Source organism: Lissotriton helveticus, chromosome 10, assembly GCF_964261635.1.
Source record: "Lissotriton helveticus chromosome 10, aLisHel1.1, whole genome shotgun sequence".
Taxonomy (NCBI): Eukaryota; Metazoa; Chordata; class Amphibia; order Caudata; family Salamandridae; genus Lissotriton; species Lissotriton helveticus.
The window spans coordinates 227415850-227439153 of NC_136071.1; the positions used below are offsets into that span (position 1 = coordinate 227415850).

At 46.6% G+C, this 23304-nt stretch overlaps 1 protein-coding gene across 2 annotated transcripts in view; it reads right to left on the reverse strand.

Annotated features, from left to right (window-relative positions):
* Positions 1-1745: 1745 nt before the first annotated feature.
* The window catches only part of MIEF2 (mitochondrial elongation factor 2), a 41843-nt gene continuing 20284 nt past the window's right edge, over positions 1746-23304 (reverse strand). For both annotated transcript variants that reach the window (XM_078665181.1, XM_078665180.1), the window contains 3 exons: positions 22742-22895; positions 6621-6804; positions 1746-4786 (listed from right to left, as the gene is read on the reverse strand). In XM_078665181.1, the coding sequence (XP_078521307.1) occupies positions 3723-4786; positions 6621-6804; positions 22742-22888 (1395 nt within the window). In that variant the 5' untranslated portion in view covers positions 22889-22895 and the 3' untranslated portion in view covers positions 1746-3722. The remainder of the gene's footprint in view (positions 4787-6620; positions 6805-22741; positions 22896-23304) is intronic.

Here is a 23304-nt window from a genome sequence, read left to right on the forward strand (position 1 = left end):
ACAGACAGACATCTATACTGCTGCACCTCAGTCCTAGCAAGCAGCACTCCCCCCCCCCCCCCCCACACACAGTTCTACTGATGCACCTAAGTCCGGGACAGCAGCACCCACCCCACACACAACTCTACCAATGCACCTCAATCCTGGCCTGCTGCCCCCACACACACAGCTCTACCGATGCAACTCAGTCCTTGCCAGCAGCACCCCCCACACACACCTCTACTGATGCACCTCAGACTTGGCCTGTAGCATGCTCCCCCCACTCACAGCTGGAAGGTGCCCTGGCTGTCTAAACCTCACAAACCACCTGGGATGTATATTGCCCCTGTCCTTTGAGCTACTATGGGTTCCTGGGTCACGGTGCAGTTGAGGAAGACATTATCCAAATGCCTCTCCTCCCAAACCTCTATCACTGGGAACCCAGACTTTCCACCAGCATACTACATACATACAATGGCACCAAGGCAACTGTAAAGGAATAGGAGATTTCTTTCACTGTGATGGGCTAATGGACTTTCCCCCAGATCCAGCTTAATTAGGTAATTACCTCAAAAGCATATTGGCACTATGATACCATCTCCCATTGGGTCATACAACATGCTATCTGCCCCCACGCTAGCCGGCCATTATTACCCTTCAAAAATGGTCTACTTACCCAAGATGAACGTTTACTTTCTGACATCAACACTTTTCTCAATACGCTGGTGGCCCCCACCAAATCGGCCGCGCAGCAGCGCTGGGAAAAAGAATGCGAACAATCTTTCACTCCTGAAGAATGGTCGGACATCCTGAAACAAGTCAACACCTCAGCCTGCAGCAGTTCAGGCAAAGAAACACTCCTTAAGCTAACACACTATTGGTACAGTACCCCAGCCCAAAATGCTCAGTGGAAGTGGGACCAGGATGCACATTGCTGGATGGGCTGTGAACAGATTGGGACTCTGACCCATCTTCTTTGTCAGTGTCCTATGCTACACCAATACTGGGTTGAAGTCCTATCTGCCACTGGTAAAATGTACAACATCGACCTCCCCAGTTACCGGAGCTATATTCTGCTGGGTGTCCCAAATGCCCTGACTTACCCTTTGAAGTCCAGAAGGGGGCAGGCTATCACTCTGGCCCTAAGCGTTGGCAAACAAGTCATACTATTGCGCTGGGGCACGGCCAAAATACCCACTTAGCTAGGTTGGTGCTATAAAATCTGGGCATGGAAAAATTGACGACAGTCATACACCCAAAATCTTTCCAATTTGATAAGGTTTGGGGACTCTGTATATGGTTCCCTTCACATGAATTCAGGGAATTAACTTGCCCTGCATACCTATACATACTTGGTCTCACACATGCAGACCGAAATATTGACTGAGACCTCTTAGAATAGATTTCACATACACTTCCAAGCTACAGCATAGGCATCCCAACTGTGTCACTTATTGGAGGCTGCTGACACAACCCTGTTGGTCTGCCGACATCCCCTCCCCTCCCCTTAGTGAGCACCTCTCTCCTATCTACCGTTACTCTTCCATTCCAACTCTCCTCACCTGCTATTGTTCCTCACCGATTGGTGGATGTAGGTGAGATGTTATTGTAATGTTTTCCATCAAAATCAATAAAACTGATTTAAACATAAATATGCACATTAACAGCTGTTAATGAATCAATCCATTGACAAGTTTAAATGTTGCATCAAAGGCCGTGCTGGATATAATATTGCCATGGTTTCATGTTACAAGAACATACACTGGTTCAAAATAATTCTTTATTGGCACTAACATATACAAAAGATAGCAGCGGATTAAAGGATTTAAGAGAAAGTAATAGCATTTGATGTTTAAACACCCCATTCCAAAAGGGCAACGAGCACACATTTAAAAAATAGTTCAACTCTCTTTCAAAGAACATCTCGTCTATTTGTGCAAAACTTGCAAGCGTCTTTCGACTGAACACTTTAAAGAACACACATGGGTAACGTTAATTCCAGGATTTTTTATCACTGCAAGTGGAAATAAAAAATAAACCTCTGATACAAACAACCACAACCATACACCTTAAAGTTCATATGTGGGGGGTGAGACAGAAGTGAGAGAGACATGGTGTGCATAGGCTGGGAAAGTGAACACATCTGCTAGGGGGATTAAAATTCAGTTTCTATAGAACGAATCTCATCAGCAAGTAAAGAATGCGCAAATTAGATAATTAGTATGGCACTCTTTTGTTAGATCTACATTGTTTCGTATAAAAAAAATGTAATCCATTTTTTATTCAGTAGGTTATTGTGTTTTATACTTTTAAGTAGAGATTTATATTTTACAGAATCAGTAGCAATCTAAAAGAACAGACAACACAAGGAACATTTGTAAACAAACTGGATGCACATGAAAAAGGACCGATTAAGCTTTTCATAAATTAATTTTTATAACATTCACTATTTCATTGATGGAACAACAATCAGATAGTAAGCACGGATTCACAATGCATTTGTTAAAGCACTGATCTACATTCAGTAGAGAGGCAATGAGCAGAATATAACTGGTTCGACTACTTTGCATGGTACCTACCCATGTGACTGGTTGCTAACGAGCCGCTTTACTTTTAACCATAACATTAATTACATTTCTGTTGCTGTTCTGGTACTGGACTCGCACCACAGCTTAGAACTGGGAATACGGCTATGAAGTCAGTGAAGCATATCCTAATCCCTCTCATAACTTCAGGTAGAAGATGAACATAACGACTGCAATGTCACACTGGCATATCCACCGAAATTAATTCTAAGGTTGTAATCCCCCACTCAACAAAGACGGATAATAGGGATACCTGTTTTATCATAAGTGTCACCGGAGATTAGAACTCAATTCAGTGAAAAACACGTCTTCGCCATCACTAAGCCGTCTGAAACCACAGAGCCGGGAGCCTGGCAGGCATAACTATCACAACTGAAACTAAGCAACAAAACGCAATTCATTCATCTGCAAGCCTCTCATAATAGTAGCCTAAAATAGGATTAACCTAGGACCCGGCAGCCCTACTGCTCAAGTTAGGGCCTCCCGCTATTTCAGTATTAGCAACGCACAAGATCCACTGTATGGCTGACTAACTTCCTGGAATTAGTCTTTCTTCTGTAAAGCAAGTTCTTTTAGTCTTTTTAGAGAGCTAATCATTTTCTTCACCAGAGCTTTTTACAAAGTATCACTGTTTCCAACACAAACGATTGTAGTGAAATAGCAGCACATGCGTAAGATCAGATGACGCATCTGGATTCAGGTCACACAATGATCATAACTACTAGATTTACAAATAAAAAGGTACTGAAGAAATAAAGAACTAATTATTGCATTTTTTTGCCATTTACGTGTGTCCTCATTTTAAGTTAAGCATGGAGTGTTAATTTGGATCAGACAACAGCTGCTCAGTGGGATGTAGGCAATAAGTGCATTATTTAGCAGACAGGTGTTGGAAACTTAGCCTAAATGTTTGGAAGAAGTCTCATAGTTAAGTTGATGGCCCTAGGCATTTAAAGACCTTCATTCCAAACCTTTTTTTTAAGGCTAATTACTTTTTTGAAATTCTGCAATTTGTAAAATTTAACACTTTATAATTCAGAAGAACAGTTCAATAACATACACAATTGCAAATATCTCATAATTTGCTTGTTTATGTATACATCTGTTTGCAAGTACTTTCCAAGAAAAGGGCTTCACACCCGCTCAGAAACATTTTCACTAGGTGTGCTTCTGTATTAATACCTCCAGGCCAGGCAGGGCGCTGTAAAATGTATAACCCATCTCATCTATATCCTCTGCACGCAATTCAGAAAACATGTTCATTTTGTTGTTGAAATAGCACGGCAGGAAGCCATTCTCCAAGTAACCGATCAGCTCTTCGATCACCTGCCGAAACCTGTCAGCTAAGGCCTCTTCTCTCCATTCAGACTCTCTTTCACTGAGGTGAAGAATGACATGGGCGAGATGACTTCCTGTTAGTTTATTCAAACGCTGGTGGCTCTTGCAGATGCCCTTGAGAATTTTGAGACAACAACACCGCATGCCAGCGTCTTTCTGATCCAAGTCCCTAAGCTGGCTGATTTCGGACACATAAAAGCTCTGCAACCAAAGGTTTTCCACTGGACTGTTTTCAAGTGATCTAGCCAAGAGAACAGTGTGTCCCATTTTAATTACAGGCGTGACATCGATGCACAGCTTGATAGATTCATGGTCCACCTCTAATCTTAGTTCCCCGGGAGCCACCACAGGTCTGATGATTCCCCCCAGCATGCTGCCAATACTAGGCCAGTTGATGGACCCCACCAGTATTTTATGGAAAAAATCTATTATCATATTTGAGGAAAGGTATCCACCAACTAAAAACCTATCCCATGGGCTGCTTCCACGTGCGATGTACTCCAGGTCTACACGCTTGACTAGCCAAAAGTCAGGGATGTTCAAGATTGTGTGCTCTCCAGGAATAAGGCTCCAAAGTGCAGGCTCTAGGCCAAGAGGCACCGTAAAACATGCATGATCAACAGAGAGGACTTGAAGACCATCAACCACAGGCCCGACCACCTTCATGGCACCAAACGGCAAGTTGGGGAACTTATTGCATAGAAAGTCCTGCATTTCTGAGAGGATTGCTTTGGTGAGCTGCAGGCAGTTAGAAATATCATCATCTGAAACCGTAATGGGACACTGATAGTAATCAAGCAGTTTTTCTTGGAGTGTGAAACTAAGCGGAATCCTTATTGGGTCAACTCGGATCTCCTCCTGCACCAGCTCTTCATTCTGGGGATCTAAAGTTTTGAGAAATTAAGATACTTGATTTAATATTTAGATCTTGGCTCACCACAATTGCATTGAACGATGTGTATGTGACATTAAAAAGACAGAAAACTTTGTAGGCCAAAGTGTGGTATAAAGCTTAAGTTACCGGTTGTGGAACCAAGAAGCAGGTGTCTTAACTAGATCTGTGCAAAGGGATAACTATACTTGTGAAACATACAACATTTTTCAAAAGTTTCACAAGATCTGTGACATTTCTCGCAATTTTACTTTTTTTTGGACACAGGAGGCCTGTTCTCAAGTAAATGTTTTGCTCAAAGAAATTTTCCACTCAAACCAGTCTACTTCCATTATCTTAGAATACTTAATTTGTTACGCAAATTGTTTGCTTGTACATAAAGGTTACACAAGATACTACATTTCTTCATTATACAAGCACAATTTCACAAACTTTTCTGGTCAACAGCAGACTACCTTCTCTCCTAGTACAGCAGTTCCTTTATTCAGGCAAACAGTAAGATCTACAAAATCAAGCGGTCCTACAGTTTTAAATACTGCATAAGCAAGAACTAAGAAAGCCAACATGATTAGCATTTGTATAGGAAAGTGGTGTTTAAGCGTTTAGCACACATGGAAGATGTTTAGAATAGGCAGAATCATTGCAAGCTTCCCTCATCCAGAACAGATGCATAAGAAAGTTGCAGTACAAGCTTCACTCAAACACATCACAAACAGCAATGATGCAAGTACTGCTCACAGTCGGAAATGAACATCAGCTTCCCCGTATACCATGAGCAGAAACATTGGCAGCATCCTTAAAATACAGATACAGCACTGGCAAGGTATATGTCCCACACTGTATCTTTCCCCTTTTTATTTCTCCCCTACCCAGCGAGCATCAACAGTTTGCAGCTCGGACCTTCCTCCCTTGACTTCAGATACAGGTTGTAGCTGAGGGAAATGCTGTAAAGGTCGTTTCCACCGGTGCTCTCTACTCTGGGGAAGCAGCGTCTTTGAAGCTCACCATATAAAGAGGGGGTTGCTTGCTGATCCAGTCCAATCTCTTCTCTTACCTTGAAGTCACTACTGTCTGGCTAGCACACAATTCTGCACCATTGTTCTTGGTCCTCTGGCTAGAGCACGGATAGACATATGTGGCATTCTAGTCATGCAACCGCCCCAGGGGTGTCGCAGTGACGGAATTCCCTCTCAGTAGCCCTATAATCATTTCCTCTGTGATACTCAGAGACTAATGACATACAAAAGGGACTGAAATGGGAACATTTCTTCATGCCCTGTTGTGCTCAAACATGACTGAAGAAAAATAACAACTAAATAAAAGTGTATTCCGGTATGCACTGTGGCATGAAATGCAGAGCACTAGAAGTACAGCTAGCATATGTAATGTGTCTCACCTAATAGCCAATTACAATGCAGTAGTTTACCTGTAGGGGTGCTATTTCTCCTAAGCCAAAACTTTAATAAAAAAAAAAAAACACACAAAAAAACCAATTTATATGTATTGCTGTTTCTCTGGCTCATAACGTATATGTGAAACTTTTGACACACACCGATTTAAAACTCTTTCAACCAAGCACTCCCTACAGTGAGGTGTGCTAGATGTCCGCTAGTGTGTTTCGGCCCCTCGTCAGGTGTATGACGCATCGCATAAATGTAAATACAAGATCACTCAATGCAAGAATATATTTTCAAATAGAATATAAACTTTAAGGAAAATCATGTACCGCTGCATTTTGAAGTAAACCCCAAGCACTTTAATCCTTGTAACTACACAGTAAAGGTAGTCAGGGAATAACTTTTCAAGAGTGCCGGACAGGTACAAACCTGGAGCAGCTTCGCTCTCAGTAGGAGATGGCACAGGTGCACTCAGCGCTTCCCGGTTTGACTTAAACAGCTTTGGCGATGCCCGGAGCAAGCTCAACTCCTTCCAGCTCTCATCGATGCAAGTCTGTTCTGCTTTAGAAGTTTCCTTTTCATCATCTGGGGGACTGGCTGCTCGATCGATTAGCTGCAAAACATTGAACATTGCGGATTAAAACAGTAAAATTCTTCTCTTACAAGTCAAAGAGCATTAACCATAAGCTATGTCATAGCAATCTAAAAGTGCAAGTGATGGTTAACCAAAATAGTATCTGTAATAATCTGATTAACGTCTGTGCCAGGTTAGCCATTATCACTTTGTTCGTTCATAGAAAAAAGGTTGAAAAATCTAAAATCTCTTCATTCAAACTCTTTCACAAGACTACTTCGAAAGAATACTAAGGAAGCTGCGACACGGCATGCATGGTTCACTTTTTAATTACTGTTGGTAAAGGGCAGGTCATCTGAGCATTATCCAGCAACACTTGCATAAATAACAAAGCCGCCTATTTTATCTCTCTGCTCAGCACCAAAAATAAAAAACAGTCTTGGAATGCATACTCCGTTAAATGTCATGCCACAAATGTAATTGCAGCTCAAGAAAAATTAATAATACTTCCAGGAGAAACTGTTAGGACAAAAAGGTGTGAGTGTAATCTCTGTACATATAAAGGAATAATTGAGAATTTAGAGTTTATATTCACCAATGTTATTTCTTAGCGCCAACTTTGAACATCAGAACCCAAAAAACGTGAATCAAATAAACTACAGTAGTTTTGCCAAGGGAATTCTAGATATCCCAAAGAACACGATTAGCCAAAATGAGCGTGAAAAAAAAAATGATGAAATAAAAATTATTTAAGTACGCTTTTCACATAGCTATGTCTCTACAACTGAACTGCTGAGAATTGTTGTTTTTATTTTAGGATTCGAAGATTAATAAGAATAAACACCATTTAGAGGTAAATAGTATTTGGTGCTAAGCGGTCTTCAGAGGGTTGAAGTATGCGGAAAGCACCATATTATATATGAGACTGCGAACCTATGGTGACTTCATAGTCTGAACATGTGGGTGTTATCAATTCCAAGTGGAATTGGACAATGTAATATAGAAATAGCTTTCTTTTTTGGTTAGCTGGACCTTGCAGGCATCTTTTCCCCACCAGGGACTGCTAATAAAACAAAAGGATTGTTTAACTTTAATAACATAACTAGCGAGGCGTCAAGAGGGCGGTCGCACTGTAAGAGTGGTCCGGACCCCCTCCGTCATCCGCCTCGCATCTGCCTTTTACGGCTGCCATCAGGTCCCTGCTTCGACTTGCACCGACTCCTCATCCACCCTGCCATGCTCTGATTCCCCCTGGAGATTGCCCGGTGCATGCGCTGCGTCCATTGAGCCTCTCTCCCTCGGAGGTCCTGCTCGCTTAAAATGGCGGCCCCCCTGCTGTCCCGTCCCGGGCCATGCAATCTCCTCCCGCACGGCCCAGCGCCCTGCTTGGCCTGCTGCCGATGACGCACCTGGCGGTGGCGGGCTAATTTGAAGACCGGCGGACTCACCCCGGAGCCCGGGACTGTTGGGGAGGCTCCCCCGGATCGGCGGGTCCGGTGTGTGGCAGGGGCGGTCCCTGCAGGCGGCTGTAATATGTGCACATGTGTTACACGCGCTCTCACACGAGCGCAAGTCAGTAATAGACTACACGCGCATTTGCATGCGCGCATGTTTTCCTTCAAAGTCTAATGTATGTTATGTATTTATGTTTAAATATGCATTCTCGTGAGGGCGATCTAACTCTCTGGCATGGACAGTTTCCTTTGTCAGTTGCTGTTCATAGCCCGGAGAGGAAGGACGCACTCCCGTGGTGTTCTGCTTGTTTACTTAAATAAATCCAATCTTTTAATCTACTATTTCCTTTGGATTGCTCATTCTTGGAAAACCTCACCTTTACATTTGGCGACGATTTTCGGCGTTTTTTGTGGATTTAACTTCAGGATTTAACATCACCATTATTTGTGCTGTGCCTCCCTTGATCTGCTTCTTCAACTGCTCACTCGGTTCAACCGGAAAGAAAACACGTGATCAGCTCTGAGCTTCCGACTCTCGTTTCTCATAAAAGGGCCTGCCTGCTTTACTAAGACTCCTTCCAATTGGGTTTCTTCGCATGGTCACGCCCCCTAATGAAACGATTGGCTGTTCACCTTTCCCTGCTTGTTTAAGGAACTGGAGCACGATCGTTTACCAGAAAACGATTTTACTGGCTTTAAAAAAAAAAAAAAAGGAAATAAAACAATCCGGAGGACATTTCTTCTCTTTAAAGGAACTGTAAGTCTAAATATTTTTCTACTTACTCCCTATTTGTCCAAGAGAAACTAAGCACTTTGTTTTAATTAATAACTTAAGTAAAAGGAAAATTTAAACCTCATTCATCAACTTAAATTCCTGTTTTTCAATGGCAAAACAAGAAATTTTTCAATTAGAACATTTTTTACCTCATCAGGGTAAACCCAAAGAACCCTGGAAACTATGGATAAAATCTTTTGAAAACTATTTGGTAGCCATTGACGCAGAGGATTATTCTGCTAAGCGCAAACTTGCTATTTTATATAATTTTTTGGGAAGAGTTGGACGTGAGACTTTTAATAATTTGCCAGTCACTATTCCACCACCAGATGGAGGTGAAGGATGGAATGTATATACAGATGCTATCCAGAGATTAAATAAGAAATTTTTGGAAGAGCCAAGTGTGATGCTTGAAAGATTTAACTTTAGAAAGAAGAAACAAAGTTCAGATGAATCCGTGGAAGACTATATATCAGTTCTCAGGAATTTAGCATCTGAATGTAACTTTGGTGCAGAATTAGATTATCACATAAGAGACCAATTTGTTTACTCTTGTTTTCATAAGAAGATACAAGAAAGGATTCTCAGTTGCAGAGACCCAACCTTGACTGAAGTCATTATCATAGCAAAAGGAATAGAGAGGTCCATCATCACCTCTTCTTGCTTGAATCAAGACAACGTTTCGCATATTAATGTTGTTGAACATGATGCTTCTGTTAATAATATTGCTTACAGATCACGTTTTTCAAAACCTTTTCAAGTGAGACAAAACAAAAATCCATCATATTGTTACAGGTGTGGATCTAAAACACACTTAGGTGATAGTCCCATTTGCCCAGCCTTAGGCAAAAAATGTACTAAATGTGGAAAAACTGGTCATTTTTATAATGTGTGTAAAAGCAAGAGACTTGTCAAAGTCAGTTCTCTAGATACTAGAGAAATTTCAAATGAAAACTCTACTGAACATGGTCTCATTCTTTCTAATAGTATGGAAAGAATGATGCTGTCTGTTGACATTGATATTATAGATTTAAATTCTTCTTCAGAGAAAAAGGTCAAAGAACCATTAGCTGAATTCATTATTGGTGATTTGAAATTAGAAATGATGGGTGACTCTGGAGCACCAGTCACGATCATTTCTGACACTTTGTTTGAGAAACACTGGCCCGGTAAAGTATTAGAAGAATTAGATATCATTCCCAAAGGTTATACGGGTAAAAAAATTGTAATGTATGGGTATTTCATTGAGTTTGTGTCTGGTTTTGGGAGAAAAATTTCAACGAAAGTTTATGTTGCACTTAAAGGCAAACTCATTATTGGATGGCAAGATTTAGCCAAGATGGGCTTAAAATTAGTCCCTGGTTCTGAAAATCCCATTCAAATCAATGATGATGTTACTATTGATGTCATAGATAATGTTCCTATTGATGTCATAGATAGTTCAGAAACAAATGATGCTTCTTCCATCACAAGTAAAATTTTAAATGAATTTGCAGATGTGTTCACATCACGCATTGGTAAGATTACCAAAGTAGAACATTTTATAAAGCTAAAAAAGAATGCTATTCCCATTGTACATAAAGCTAGGCCCATTCCCTTGAGCGTGAGAACCGATCTAAAAATTTTACTTGATAAATTGGTGGAAGAAGGGATCATAACTCCTACAGACTCCTCTGAATGGGTGAGTCCCATTGTTATTGTGCGAAAAAAAGATAATTCGATTCGTTTGTGTGCTGACCTGCGCTCACTTAACAAAAATATAGTGGTAGACTGCCATCCACTGCCCAAAATTCAAGATCTTTTATCGAATATTGCAGGCTCCACATGTTTTTCTATCCTGGATTTGAAATCCGCATACCATCAAATTCCTTTATCCACTCCTTCTACTGACCTGACAACCTTTATAACACCTTTCGGTGCATTTAAATATCTAAGGTTACCCTTTGGTTTAGCCTCTGCGGCAAGCGTGTTCCAGAGGTTCATGGATCACATGTTAGCTGGTATTGCTTCAGTTCAGGCTTACCAGGATGATGTCCTCATTTACTCAAAAAACAGAAATGAACACATTACTACCCTAAGGAAAGTACTTGAGAAATTTAAGGAATTTGGAGTTACACTTGGTACAGATAAGTGCAAATTTATGGTTCAGTCACTAGATTATTTGGGGCATACCATCTCAGCTGCTGGAATCAGTCCCAAATTTTCTCTTACAAAGGCCATTGATGAAGTAGCTATTCCCAATACCAAAGATCTACTTAGGTCATTTCTGGGAATGACAGAATATTATTCTAGATTCATTTCCAACTACGCCCAGGTGGTTCAACCATTACGACTCCTATTGAAGAAAAACATTCAGTTTACATGGAATGATGATGCACAGAATGCCTTTGAATTAATTAAAAAGTTAATTCTTCAGGCTCCTGCGTTATCACCATTTTCACCTGGTTACAAATGCATACTAGCGGTGGATGCGAGCCAAAAAGGTTTAGGAGCTGTCTTATCCCAATGGGTGAATGGGAAAGAGTACACTGTTGGTTTCTCTTCCAGATCCCTCTCTATTGCTGAATCTAACTATAGCACAATAGAGAGGGAGGCCTTGGCTTGCACTTGGGCTGTGGAAAAGTTTAGGACTTTTATTTGGGGTACCCAATTTGATATTCTGTCAGACCACAAACCCCTAATTCATTTACTTTCAGGCAATGGAACGGGTAAAGCCTCCTCAAGGCTGGTAAGATTATTATCACGCCTACATGAGTACAATTTTATTATCAAGTATATCCCGGGTGGTCGAAATGGCAGAGCGGATTGTTTGTCAAGACTGTCCTTAAAGGATGACTTTTTACCTTCAAGGTTTGATGACGTGGAATGTGTGGTTGCCACCATAGAGGATGTTATCACTGATCTTCCTCACATAACAAAAGATGATTGGTTAAAAGCGGTTACAGAAGATTCTACGCTTCTAGCTGTTAAGAATATGATTTTAACTGGCTGGCCTAAAGAGAGGTCATTACCATCTCCACTAAAATCTTTTGCACAAGTTAGTGAAGAACTATCTATAGTTGAGGATTTAGTTATGCGTGGAGACTTAGCTGTACCTCCTTTTTCTTTACGGAAAAGAATTTTTGACATAGCACATGAGGGCCATTTAGGTATAGGTGCGACAGCTAGAAGATTGAAAGAAAGTTTTTGGTGGCCTGCCCTAGAGTCTGATGTTACCAAATGGGTAAATGCTTGTAGCACATGTCTGGTCTCAGACAAGCACTGGAAGATTGCAAAACTTCCGTTACACAACGTACCAACGCCTGAAGAAGCTTGGTTGAAAGTCGCAGTAGATTTTGCAGGCCCCTTTGATCTACTTCCCAATAATAAAAAGTACATCTTAGTATTGGTTGACTATTACTCAAAGTGGGTGGAGTTTGAGTTTTGTTCTTCAGCTTCTTCTAGTGCTGTGATCAACTTTTTATCTAGAATTTTTATGACTGAGGGTTTTCCCAAGGAGGTAGTAACTGACAATGGTTCTCATTTTACCTCGACAAGTATGGAAACATTTTTTTTGTCTCACGACATCAAGCATTTGAAAGTTGCTTTATATTCTCCAGCAGCTAATGGTTTAGTCGAACGCATGAATAGGGTCATAAAAGAAGGAATACAGACAGCTTTAGCTGAGAGGGTTCCTGTGGATGTATTTCTAAAAAAGAAACTTTGGGCATATCTCACTACCCCACACACGACCTCTGGAGTTTCCCCCTTTAGACTTTTAAGAAAAAGGGATCCAAATGGTACCTTGTGTCCTTCTTGGATCAAGGATTTAAAGAAAGGCGACAACTCATGTTTGGTTTGTAAGGACAAAGAAAGAATGCTCAAGAGTGTGTCTTTCAAGCAAGCTGCTCAGAAAAAAAATTATGATGGTAAGAAATGTAAAACTGATTCTGATTTTGTAATAGGAGACTGGGTTTTGATCAAGTCTCCGATGAAAGTAAAGAAAGGCCTTTCCAGGTTTTCTCTTCCAGTACAGGTATTGAAAACTTCAAAGGGCTCTTTGTTTCTTGGGCAAAAAGGTTGGTGGAGTAAGAGAGTTTTGGCGAAATTAACGCCAGATCAAGCAAGAATGATAATTGATAGAAAAGAGGTCTTAACTGATGATTTACACTTTTCACATTTTTTGGAGGATTTAGGTGTGCAAAAAGAGTTTCCTCTTGAACCTAATTTTGAGCCTGAACTTATAACTGTACAAAATGAATTTCCTCATAATCAGCTTGAACAATGTCAGAATCCAATACCGTCAATTGATTCCTTTAATACCGATTTTGAGTGTACTGATCAAGCAAGACCAACACGTAATTGCTCCTTTCCTTCTAGGTACAAGGATTTTTATTTATCTTAACTGTCTTCATTTCTTTATGAAAGGGGAAGGGTGATGTAATATGTGCACATGTGTTACACGCGCTCTCACACGAGCGCAAGTCAGTAATAGACTACACGCGCATTTGCATGCGCGCATGTTTTCCTTCAAAGTCTAATGTATGTTATGTATTTATGTTTAAATATGCATTCTCGTGAGGGCGATCTAACTCTCTGGCATGGACAGTTTCCTTTGTCAGTTGCTGTTCATAGCCCGGAGAGGAAGGACGCACTCCCGTGGTGTTCTGCTTGTTTACTTAAATAAATCCAATCTTTTAATCTACTATTTCCTTTGGATTGCTCATTCTTGGAAAACCTCACCTTTACAGCGGCAGAGGCGCCCCGCGAAGAGAAGAGGTGCGCTGATCCCCCGGGGTAGTGGCGGCCGTGAGAGGCTGCCGGGCCGGCTCCTGGGACTGTCCGTGGTGCAGACACAGCCCCCAACTGCGCCGCTGCTGCCGGGCTCCGCTGATCCGGCAGGCTGCTTGCGCCGCGTGAGTGTCACCGGAGGCTGCGGTGAGTGAAAGCTGCCCCGCTGCGGGGGCGCCGACTGGAGGAGGGGGCTCGGTGTCGTCCCTGCCTGGCCACGGCTGCACTGGGGCCCTGCCCTCCCTGCGGGGGGCACTATGAGAGGGGATTGGGCCTCGGACCCTGCTTTTGACTGCCGAGGCCGCGCTCGTGTGCTCCCCCGGGATGCCTGAGCTGTGGTGCCCTGAGAAGCGGGCTGTCCCCGGGGGCCAGTGTCCTGTCCAGTGACTGGCTACATCGGGAGACTGCACTCCCTTCTTGGTTGTTGTCAACTTTCGCGCCCTCCGCCATCTTGAGAACACGGTGCGGAGGTGCGAGGAGCTGCCTGCCTCGTGGGCTGTAAGGGCAGGTGGACTTTGGCCATTCTGCGTTTCCCCGAGGGCAGGAGTGGAGCTGTCTTGACCTCTGCCCGGCCACTGGTGTTCCTTCATACACGTCCTTTGGGATGGACCTTTGATGTTGCACCGGTGAGTGGGGCTCCTGTTTCTTCGCGCTAGTTGTGGTGTGAGGGGGGGGGGGAAAAAAAAAAAAAAAAAAAAAAAAAAAAAAAAAAATCGGCCACGGTGTGGGGTGGCGGGCTGAGCAGCTACGCCCCCCCCCCCCCCCCCGGTCGCCAGTGAGACACTGCTGGTGCGGTCCGGAGAGCGATCGTGGGGACAATAAGCGTATCCCCACCCATGATGTTGTGACTCCTGCCCCTCTGCTTGGGGGATGGTGGAAGGCCTGGCCCCTTGATTTGACCTGCGGCCTAGCAGGTCCCGCGCCCCCCCCGGGCGGCTGTCCCAGGCCAGCTGTCCCTGTCCTGCTCCCTGAGATTGGAGGCCCTGCACGGACTGGGGCGCAGCCTGCGTGACCGCCCCCCCCCGCACTTGTGTGGACCTCCGAGCACGTGGGGCTGGAAGTGTGCAGTGCCGATAACCTCACAAGGCCAAGCGAGGCAGCTGGCCGTGGCTGTATTGCTGCTCCTGGAGTGCGTTGCGGGACCCCGGCGCAGTGTGGCCCCCTCATCACCTACGTTGCTGCCTGCGGGCCGGGGACTGTGCTGTGGCTGGGGTGGGGGCGGATCGGCCACCGAGTCGGGTGGTATACACGTGCTGTCCCCCCCCCCATCACTACTTCTTCGGAGCCGTGGGTAAACCCCACACCACGCAGACCCCCGTCCCCCCCGACCCAAACGAAGATTGACCAATTCACCATGTCCGGCCGGGATCCTGGGCTGGGCCTCCGCCTGCTCCCAGGGCCACAGAGGGAGACCTCCCCACTATCCTGCAAGCGATAAGCGCCTCCCAGGCCTCGGTGGAAAGTAAAATCGGGGAAGTGAGGGTGGACGTGGCCCTGATTCGGCAGGACCTCCGTAATGCCACGGCACGTATTGCGGAAACGGAATCCCGTATCTCCGCGGTGGAGGAGGACGTGGGCGCCCTCAAGTCCCAGGTGGCCCGCCTACAGACGCAGACTTCGGAATTGCATCGCAGGGCTGAGGACGCCGAAAACAGGGCCCGGAGAAACAACCTGCACCTCCTGGGATTTCCGGAGGGGGTGAAGAAGGGCCACACCGACACCTTCATTGAGGCCTGGGTGCGTTCCTGGATGCCCAAAGAGAAACTCTCCCCCTGGTTCGCGGTGGAGCGGGCCTGTCGCGCTCTCACTCCTAAACCCCCTCCTGGAGCCCCGGCTTGTCCCATCATCCTTCGAATCTTCAACTTCCGGGGCAGGGACGCAATTCTGGGGATGGCCAGGGAGCTAGGTCCATTGCTCTTCCAGAATTCTAAAATCATGGTCTTCCCGGACTACTCCAGAGAGGTACAGACTCCGCGCCGGTCCTACAATGAGATCAAGCAAAAACTCAGGGCTCTGGGGCTTCGCTACGGCCTCCTCTTCCCAGCACGTCTCAAGGTGTTCTTCCAAGACAAGACATTCTTCTTTGACACCCCCCAAGCGGCTTGGACTTGGCTCACGGAAGAACATCCACTCCTGCCTGGTGCGGCCCCCTCCCCTGCCCGGAGATCATCGGCGCAACCGGCACAGGCGGCGCCCAAGGTTCAGAGGCGTCGAACCAGATCTCGCAGACGGGGCGGCCGCCGGGGAGGGGGTTCCCACTCGCCGGGGGTGCAGTCCCGACGGGCCCAAACTCAAGCCACGAATCCGGGAACCTCTTCCTCCACCTTGGCCCCCCCACATTGGGTCTGCTCTTGACCCTATGAGCCGGGTTCTGCCTAGCTCCTCTGACTGGCCCGGCCGGATATCCACCTTTCCCATGCCATGCCGGGCTGCTTCATCATGTTCATCTTATGTTAACATTTTGTGCATTTGTCTTTTCAGCTGTGGGCATTCATCCGTATACATGTAGGGGGGTCCTCTTTAGCCACGCTCCTGTTGATCTGGTTTTTTTCTTGCTAACCGTTTTAGATTAGTGAATAGCCTCTTAGAGGGGTAGTTAGCGGTTGGGGTTTTTGTGGGGCAACAGATGCTTCCGCTTCAGAAGTGTAGGGTGGGGGAGTTGGGGGGGATGTGGGTTGGAGGGAGGTCCATTGTCTCCCAACAGTTCGTTATTTTACGCCGCCTACGGGCCGCTGGTTGCAGTCCTCCTTAGTAGCCTTCTCTCATGGGCAGGTCCACAGCTGACACGCAGCTCATTGACTCTACCAGTTTGTTATTTTTGTCCGCCTTCGGGAACAGCTGCGGGCAGTCGTTCCCCTTCCTCTCCTTGGGCCTTCACCGTTGCCGAGCAGATCACCATTTCCACTGCTCCCTCTCTCAGCCTGCATTTGAGTGGACACCCTCCTCCGGCTGGGTGTGGCCCCCTGTGGTTACCCGTCGCTCCCCATCCCTTCCCCTCTGATGGCATATACTCTCACTAGGCCAATCCACATCCTTTCCTGGAATGTCAATGGCTTCCTAGACTGCATTAAGCGCACCGCTGTCCTCCGCGCTGCCCACCGCCACACACCAGACATCCTCTTCCTTCAAGAGACACACCTCCTGGGTACGCAATGTAACTTCCTCGCCCGCTACGGCTTTGACAGGGTCTGGCACTCCGGCTCCACACAGGACTCCCAGAGAGTGGCTATCTTACTTAGGAAAGGTTTTCCCTTTACTCTGGTTGCTGCCAAGGCAGATACACAAGGCTGTTATGTGGTGGTCTCAGGTTCTATGGAGGGGAGCCCCCTAAACCTCTTGAGCCTTTACATTCCCCCTGCCCTCCTGTCTTCAACACTCCGCCATCTCACACAGGCGATTCCCTCCCTCCCGCAGGGTCTTACGGTGGTTGGGGGGAGACTTTAATGCCATTGTGCAGCCCCTGCATGATATGACAGGGACCCCGTCCGAGGCCCGTGTTATCTCCGCCAAATCCCTGACCAGTTGGACCTCGGCCTTGGGACTCTGATGTGTGGCGGGTTTGGAACCCTCGCACGGCTCAGTACACCCATACGTCGGCGTCCCACCATACCCACTCCCGCATTGACCTCCTCCTGATGCCGGCCACCGATTGCCGGCTGGTTCTCCAGTCTCCCTCCGGAGTGGGTCTTCTCCGGCGGGTCCCCAAGCGGTCTGGCGGGTTAACGCCTGGTTCTTGCAGGACTCTGAGTTCGTGGAGTCGCTTGGCCAAGAACTCAATCACTACTTCTCCACCAATGCGGGCTCGGTTCCTTCTCCGGGGACGCTGTGGGAGGCAGGCAAGGCAGTCGTCCGAGGAGTGGCCAGAGGATTGGTCCACACGAAACGATCGGAACAGACGGCCCAACTTGCACAGTTGGAATCCCGGGCGACACAGCTGGAAGCTGCCCAGTTCTCTGGCGGGCTGGAGGAGTCCTCCCGGCAACTAGCGGTGGTTCGCGAGAAGATTCGCCTACTCTCGCTGGAATCGGCCAAAATGCTCTGGCGCTCGTCGATGGCTCGCGTTGTTCATGGGTGGGGGGATAAGAACGGCAAGCTCCTTCACAACCTTGTGTCTTATCCCAAGGTCAATCGTATTATTCCTGAGGTACGCTCGGATGATGGGACCCCTCAAGTGACCTCCGCAGCTATTGCACAAACCTTTGCTGCCTTCTACGCGCACCTCTTCGCTGATCGACCCTCGGGCGCTACGCTGGCCAAACTCTCAGGAGACTGCAGACGCTCTGGACCGCCCCTTCACCTTGGAGGAGGTCCAGGACGCCATCTCCCTCCTGCATCCTGGTAAATTGCCTGGTCCCGACGGGTACCCTCAGGAGTACTATGCGGCCTTTCGAGATATTTTGGCCCCCCGCCTGCTAGATCTCTTCCGACACGTGGCAGAGACCGGCGCATTCCCACCTGAGTCGGATTTGGCCACGATAGTGGTTATTCCAAAGACGCAGCCGCCGTCCCCGAGTTGTGCGGACTACCGCCCGATCTCGCTGATAAACACGAAGCTTAAGCTCTTCGCCACCATCTTGGCTCAGAGACTCCAACCACTCCTGCAAGAACTGGTCCACCCCGATCAATGCGGGTTCATGCCGGTGAGAGGCACCCGCCACTGCACCTATCGCCTCCACTTGGCCCTAGCCCACCGTGATCGGCTAACCCCATATCTAGCCCTCCTTTTTATAGACTTTGAAAATGCCTTTAACATGGTGAGTTGGGATTACCTGCAGGAGGTGCTGGATAGGATGGGTTTTGGTCCCTCGTCTCATCAAAGTTCTCTACACCAATTCCCAAGCCTGTGTACTTATTAACGGTGAGCTTTCCGAGGCCTTCCCGATCCGAAGGGGTACGCGTCAGGGGTGCCCTCTCTCGCCACTCCTATTTGCGTTGGCAATGGAGCCCCTGGCGGCGCTTATCCGACAAGACCCACTTATTCGGGGTTGGGCCTGGGACTTGAGCCAAGTGGACAAGATAGCCCTATATGCGAACGACGTGCTGCTCTATCTGGCGGACCCTGACAGTTCTGGCCGCAGGTGCCCGAGGGTCCTCTCAGATTTTGAGAAGGTCTCTGGACTTCGTCTCAACGCGGCAAAGTCCACTCTGGTCCCACTGCACCCCTCCAGGGATTGCTACGATTGGCAGTCGATTATCCCCCTTAGGAGGCACTCAGTCAAATACCTCGGCATATGGGTAGCTTTTCTACCGGAGCTTGAGTGGCCCCTGAACGTCACGCCCTTGGTTGTCAGGATGAAGGCGGACCTCAGGAGGTGGCAGACCCTTCCCCTGAACCACCTGGGTAGGAGAGCCCTCTTCAAAATGATGATCCTCCCCAGTTTCCTTTATACACTGCAGAACATCACGGTCCACCTTCCGGGTAGTTGGTTTCGCGAACTTGATGACGTCCTCATTCGGTTATCCCTAGCACACTGTCGCATCTCCCCTTTGACGGGGGTCTGGGGGTGACCCATCTTCATCTCTACTATCTGGCCACGAAGCTTATCGTTATCCACGACTGGTATGCGGGCAGCTGGTCCGACCCTGCCTATCGTGTTGAACTCACTACGTTGGACTTTACACAGGTCCAGGCGCTTCTGCATGGGAGCCCAGTGCCACTGGCAATGGCCCCGGTCACCAGGACGGTGTTTCAGGCCTGGCGTACGGCCATACGACACGTGGGGTGGGACCGGAAACTCACTCGGCAGACGCCACTCTGGCATGGGTCCTGGATGCGGGAGTTCTCGTCCCTGCAGGGGTTCCGCAGGTGGGACCTCATTGGAGTCTCGGTGCTCGGAGATGTTTGGGTGGGGGGGACCACATCCGTTCCTTCGCAGACCTGCAGCAGCACCACGCTCTACCTCACTCCCAACTCTATCGATACCTGCAACTCAGACACGCCCTTTACACGCATGTCTCGCCTCCTTTCTCCCTTCCAGAGTTCAGACCGCTGGAGGCTCAGGTGATGATGGGGAACCTGGGCTGAGGGGGGAGTATCCCGCATATATCGCTCCCTGGTGAATAATGGTCCCGCTTGCCTAGACCGGCTCAGGGCACGCTGGGAGGGTTGGGTGGGCCCCCTAGAAGAGGCAGACTGGAGGGACGTCCTCAAGGTGCCCAGAACCTTGACCACGTCCTCCAAGCTACGCCTGGTCCAATTCTACTACCTCCATGCGGCATACCTCACCCCGGCACGTCTATTCCCAGCCCAGCCCGGTTGAGGCCCTCTCCAGCATGCCCACGATGTGCCTCAGCCCCTGCCGCCCACGATGTGCCTCAGCCCCTGCCGATTTCTATCACATGGTATGGTGTTGTCCGGGCACCGTTTTGGAGGGGGTGGAGCTTGAGCTTACGCAGGCCTTGGGCTGGGAGGTTCTACGTGACCCACTGCGTATGTTGCTGGGTGTCAGGAATCACCCCCACCCCGTCCCTTCCGCTCACTGACTTCTGTACAAACAAATTCGTAAGAAAGGGAAAATCGGCATGCAGGCGAACTACATGAACCAGCATGCCTAGCGCGGGTCATGCGCAGGAAGAAAACTCCCATAAAAGACGTCCGCCGTGGAGAACGGGCGTCGGATATTGAGATCATTGCCGGCGTATCCCGGATTTGGAGACTGCGGACCCTCGTCTCCTGGGAAGCTCCTACGGTCTCGGAACGAGCTTCAAACCGGCTTCTGAAGGTAAGATCGAGCGGCTGCTCTCTTACGCCCCCGCTGTGGTGCTCCTTACGGTCGAGTGCCTGGCTAAGCATTCCCGTGAGAGGAGCGATCAGAGACGCACACCTCGGAGGTGTTTGCCCGCGTCCTCTATTGGGGTACTTTGTTCATCGGACTGCGAGGTAGAGCGGCGGCTCCCTCGTAGGACAGCCCGTGGAAGAACGGGTGAGTAACAGGCTAATCAACCCTGTGCGGGACAAGAGCAGTAACGCTCACCGTGGAGGTGTTTGCCAGCGTTCACTGTTGTTTGGTCTTTTGTCACAGCGCTTTAAGGTCGAGCGGCTGCTCCCTTGAAAGCCATCCTGTACTACGCGGTTGAGTGCCAGGAAAGGCATTCCCGCATTTGATTACCCTAACGCTTGGTGCTCCATAAGCGCGCTCATCAGGCGCTAACCGCCCCTAAAAGCGTACAGCGGAATTCGAACGGCATTGTCAGCCGTTACTTAGCATAGTGCCCTCCGTTGGGGAATACCGGGACCGGTATTCATGCGGAGGACGGTAGGTTCATTTGTCCTACGTGTAAATCAAGGCTGATAAGTGTATGATCTTTAATACAAATATCAAGCTTTATTGTTTCTTCTGTGTTAACAAAACACTGGTCATGGTATAACTGTCACGTAACAAGACTGCCTCAATTCTCTAACCTTATGCTTAATTGTCCTACTCTTTTCATTAAATATCCCATCGGACAGTACAACTGTTGTGGAGTGGTTTATGTTGGCTTAACTTCTGCACCTCTATCCTGAGGACACCTGGTAGATTACACTGGGGGTCTTTGATGGTCTGGATGGCCAGAGGGTGGACAAGCTTCTCTTGGGGACAGCTGTGGCGGTGGCCAAGAGGGATATAGCAGCGCACTGGTCACAGGCCAGGGCACCTACAGTGCGGAGATGGAGGAGGGGAGTGGACTGGTGTGGGATCCAAGAGGAGGCCCTATTCAAGGCTCGGGGATGTCCGGACTTATTTAACAAAGTGTGGGGTAAATGGTTTAACATGCTGCCACCATGAAGATCTGTTATCCCTTAAGCTATGTTACACTATAACTAACGTGCGAACTGCTGTGTCGGACTCTGACGGACTTGCCCTATCCTTGTCATCAATCAACTTTGTTATATTTCCTTTTTCTAAGCCTATTGTACTGCAACCAATGAATTTTCTTTGTTCTTATAAAAAAAACTAATAAAGTTGATTATCAAAAAACAAACAAACATAACTAGCCTTGAATTCCTATAAGTCGGTCAGGTGGTATGCTTTAAAGAGAAGACATTGTTGTGGTTTTTACGCAGCAATTGGTTACACCAGACATTAGTCCAGATTAAAAAAATTCACAACGGCCCATAGTCAGATGATGTTTAAATATAAGAGACTCATGCGGTTCTCTGTAAAATGCTGATTTGTTAATAAACTTAGAGAACCAGTATGCCTTGACTAAATAAATTCCTCCTCGTGTCATGTGGAAAGATGGATGCTTCATGAATGAACTGCAGCCAGCCTGCCAGAGAAGACCAGTCAGTCTCACATTCTCTGTTAATCTTACACATTTCTGTTCTTGGATAGGGTGGCGCTTGCACTAGCAAGACACCTTAAAGTCCTAAAGAGGATCCCACAGAATCCTTAATTATGAACATTAGTTTTAATTTCTGACCTCTTCTTTAGAAATCAGGCTTTCCTTTAACATGCTGTATAACAAATCAAACTCTGTTCCGAGTCTTTTTATTCAACGTTGCAATGCTGGAGGTGTAGAGACCGTCGCTACTGCAGGTGAACACTTTTACTTATTGAATTGACAGTGCTCGACAAAGAAAACAAGTGTAACAAAGACCAAGAAACATCCTGTAATATTTTCTTTAACATTTAAAAAAAAATGTAACAAGAATCACTTTAAGACAAAACATTGTGAAATTGTTTGACTTTAAAATGATGACAATAAATGTTGGGCACATTTCCACTTCTCGTAATAGCCCAATTCAATGCGAGGCCTCCAAGCACACCTAGAAAAAAAAGATGATAACCTAGCTACAAACCTCTACCTTTAAAGGAATATGAATGTGCTTATAAAGGCAGAGAGAGTGAACAAGGAATGTGTCCTTTTGGTGCACTGAATCATAACTTTGCCCCGGAAACGTAGGTTTTACAACATAAAATAGGATTGGCAATCCTCTTCGATGGCTGAAGTGCCCAAATCAAAAGCACGAAGGGAAAAGCATTAAAACACTCACTCTTTTCACTGCCAAAGTGGCAATTCCAAGCATTGCAGCTCCCCCAATTCCCAGCACAAGTCTGGCATTGGCCAGAAGGAAGTCTACGACTGTGCCAAGTCCATCATCGTTTCTTTTACTCCCCTTCTTCTGAACCAGCTCAGCCATCTTAAAACTGCATGAAACAAACAAATATTAAAACGTTATAGACGTGAGTTATGACGGAGAGGCAGTATGCTAGCAAGTTCATGGGAAAAGCGCACATGATTCATCACCAGCCAAACTCCAGTTAAAATGAGTAACTTGTAATCGAATACGAGAGTCAAGATTTCAAAGGCAAAACTAGAGAGCCCTGTAGTAAAAGACTCAAGGACAAAACACATTACAGCTATAATTGTGATAATGAAAGCATTTCCAAAACATTATTTTCTTTTTCTTCTTTATCGTGATTTTTTTATGGTTTATTATCGAGGCAAATAAATACATATAATGCAATAAGTCATTACTGGTGTAGCATTCAAGACATGGTAAGATACATGACTGGTACACTCAGGCATGTAATAACACAGCAAAGTGGAATGTAT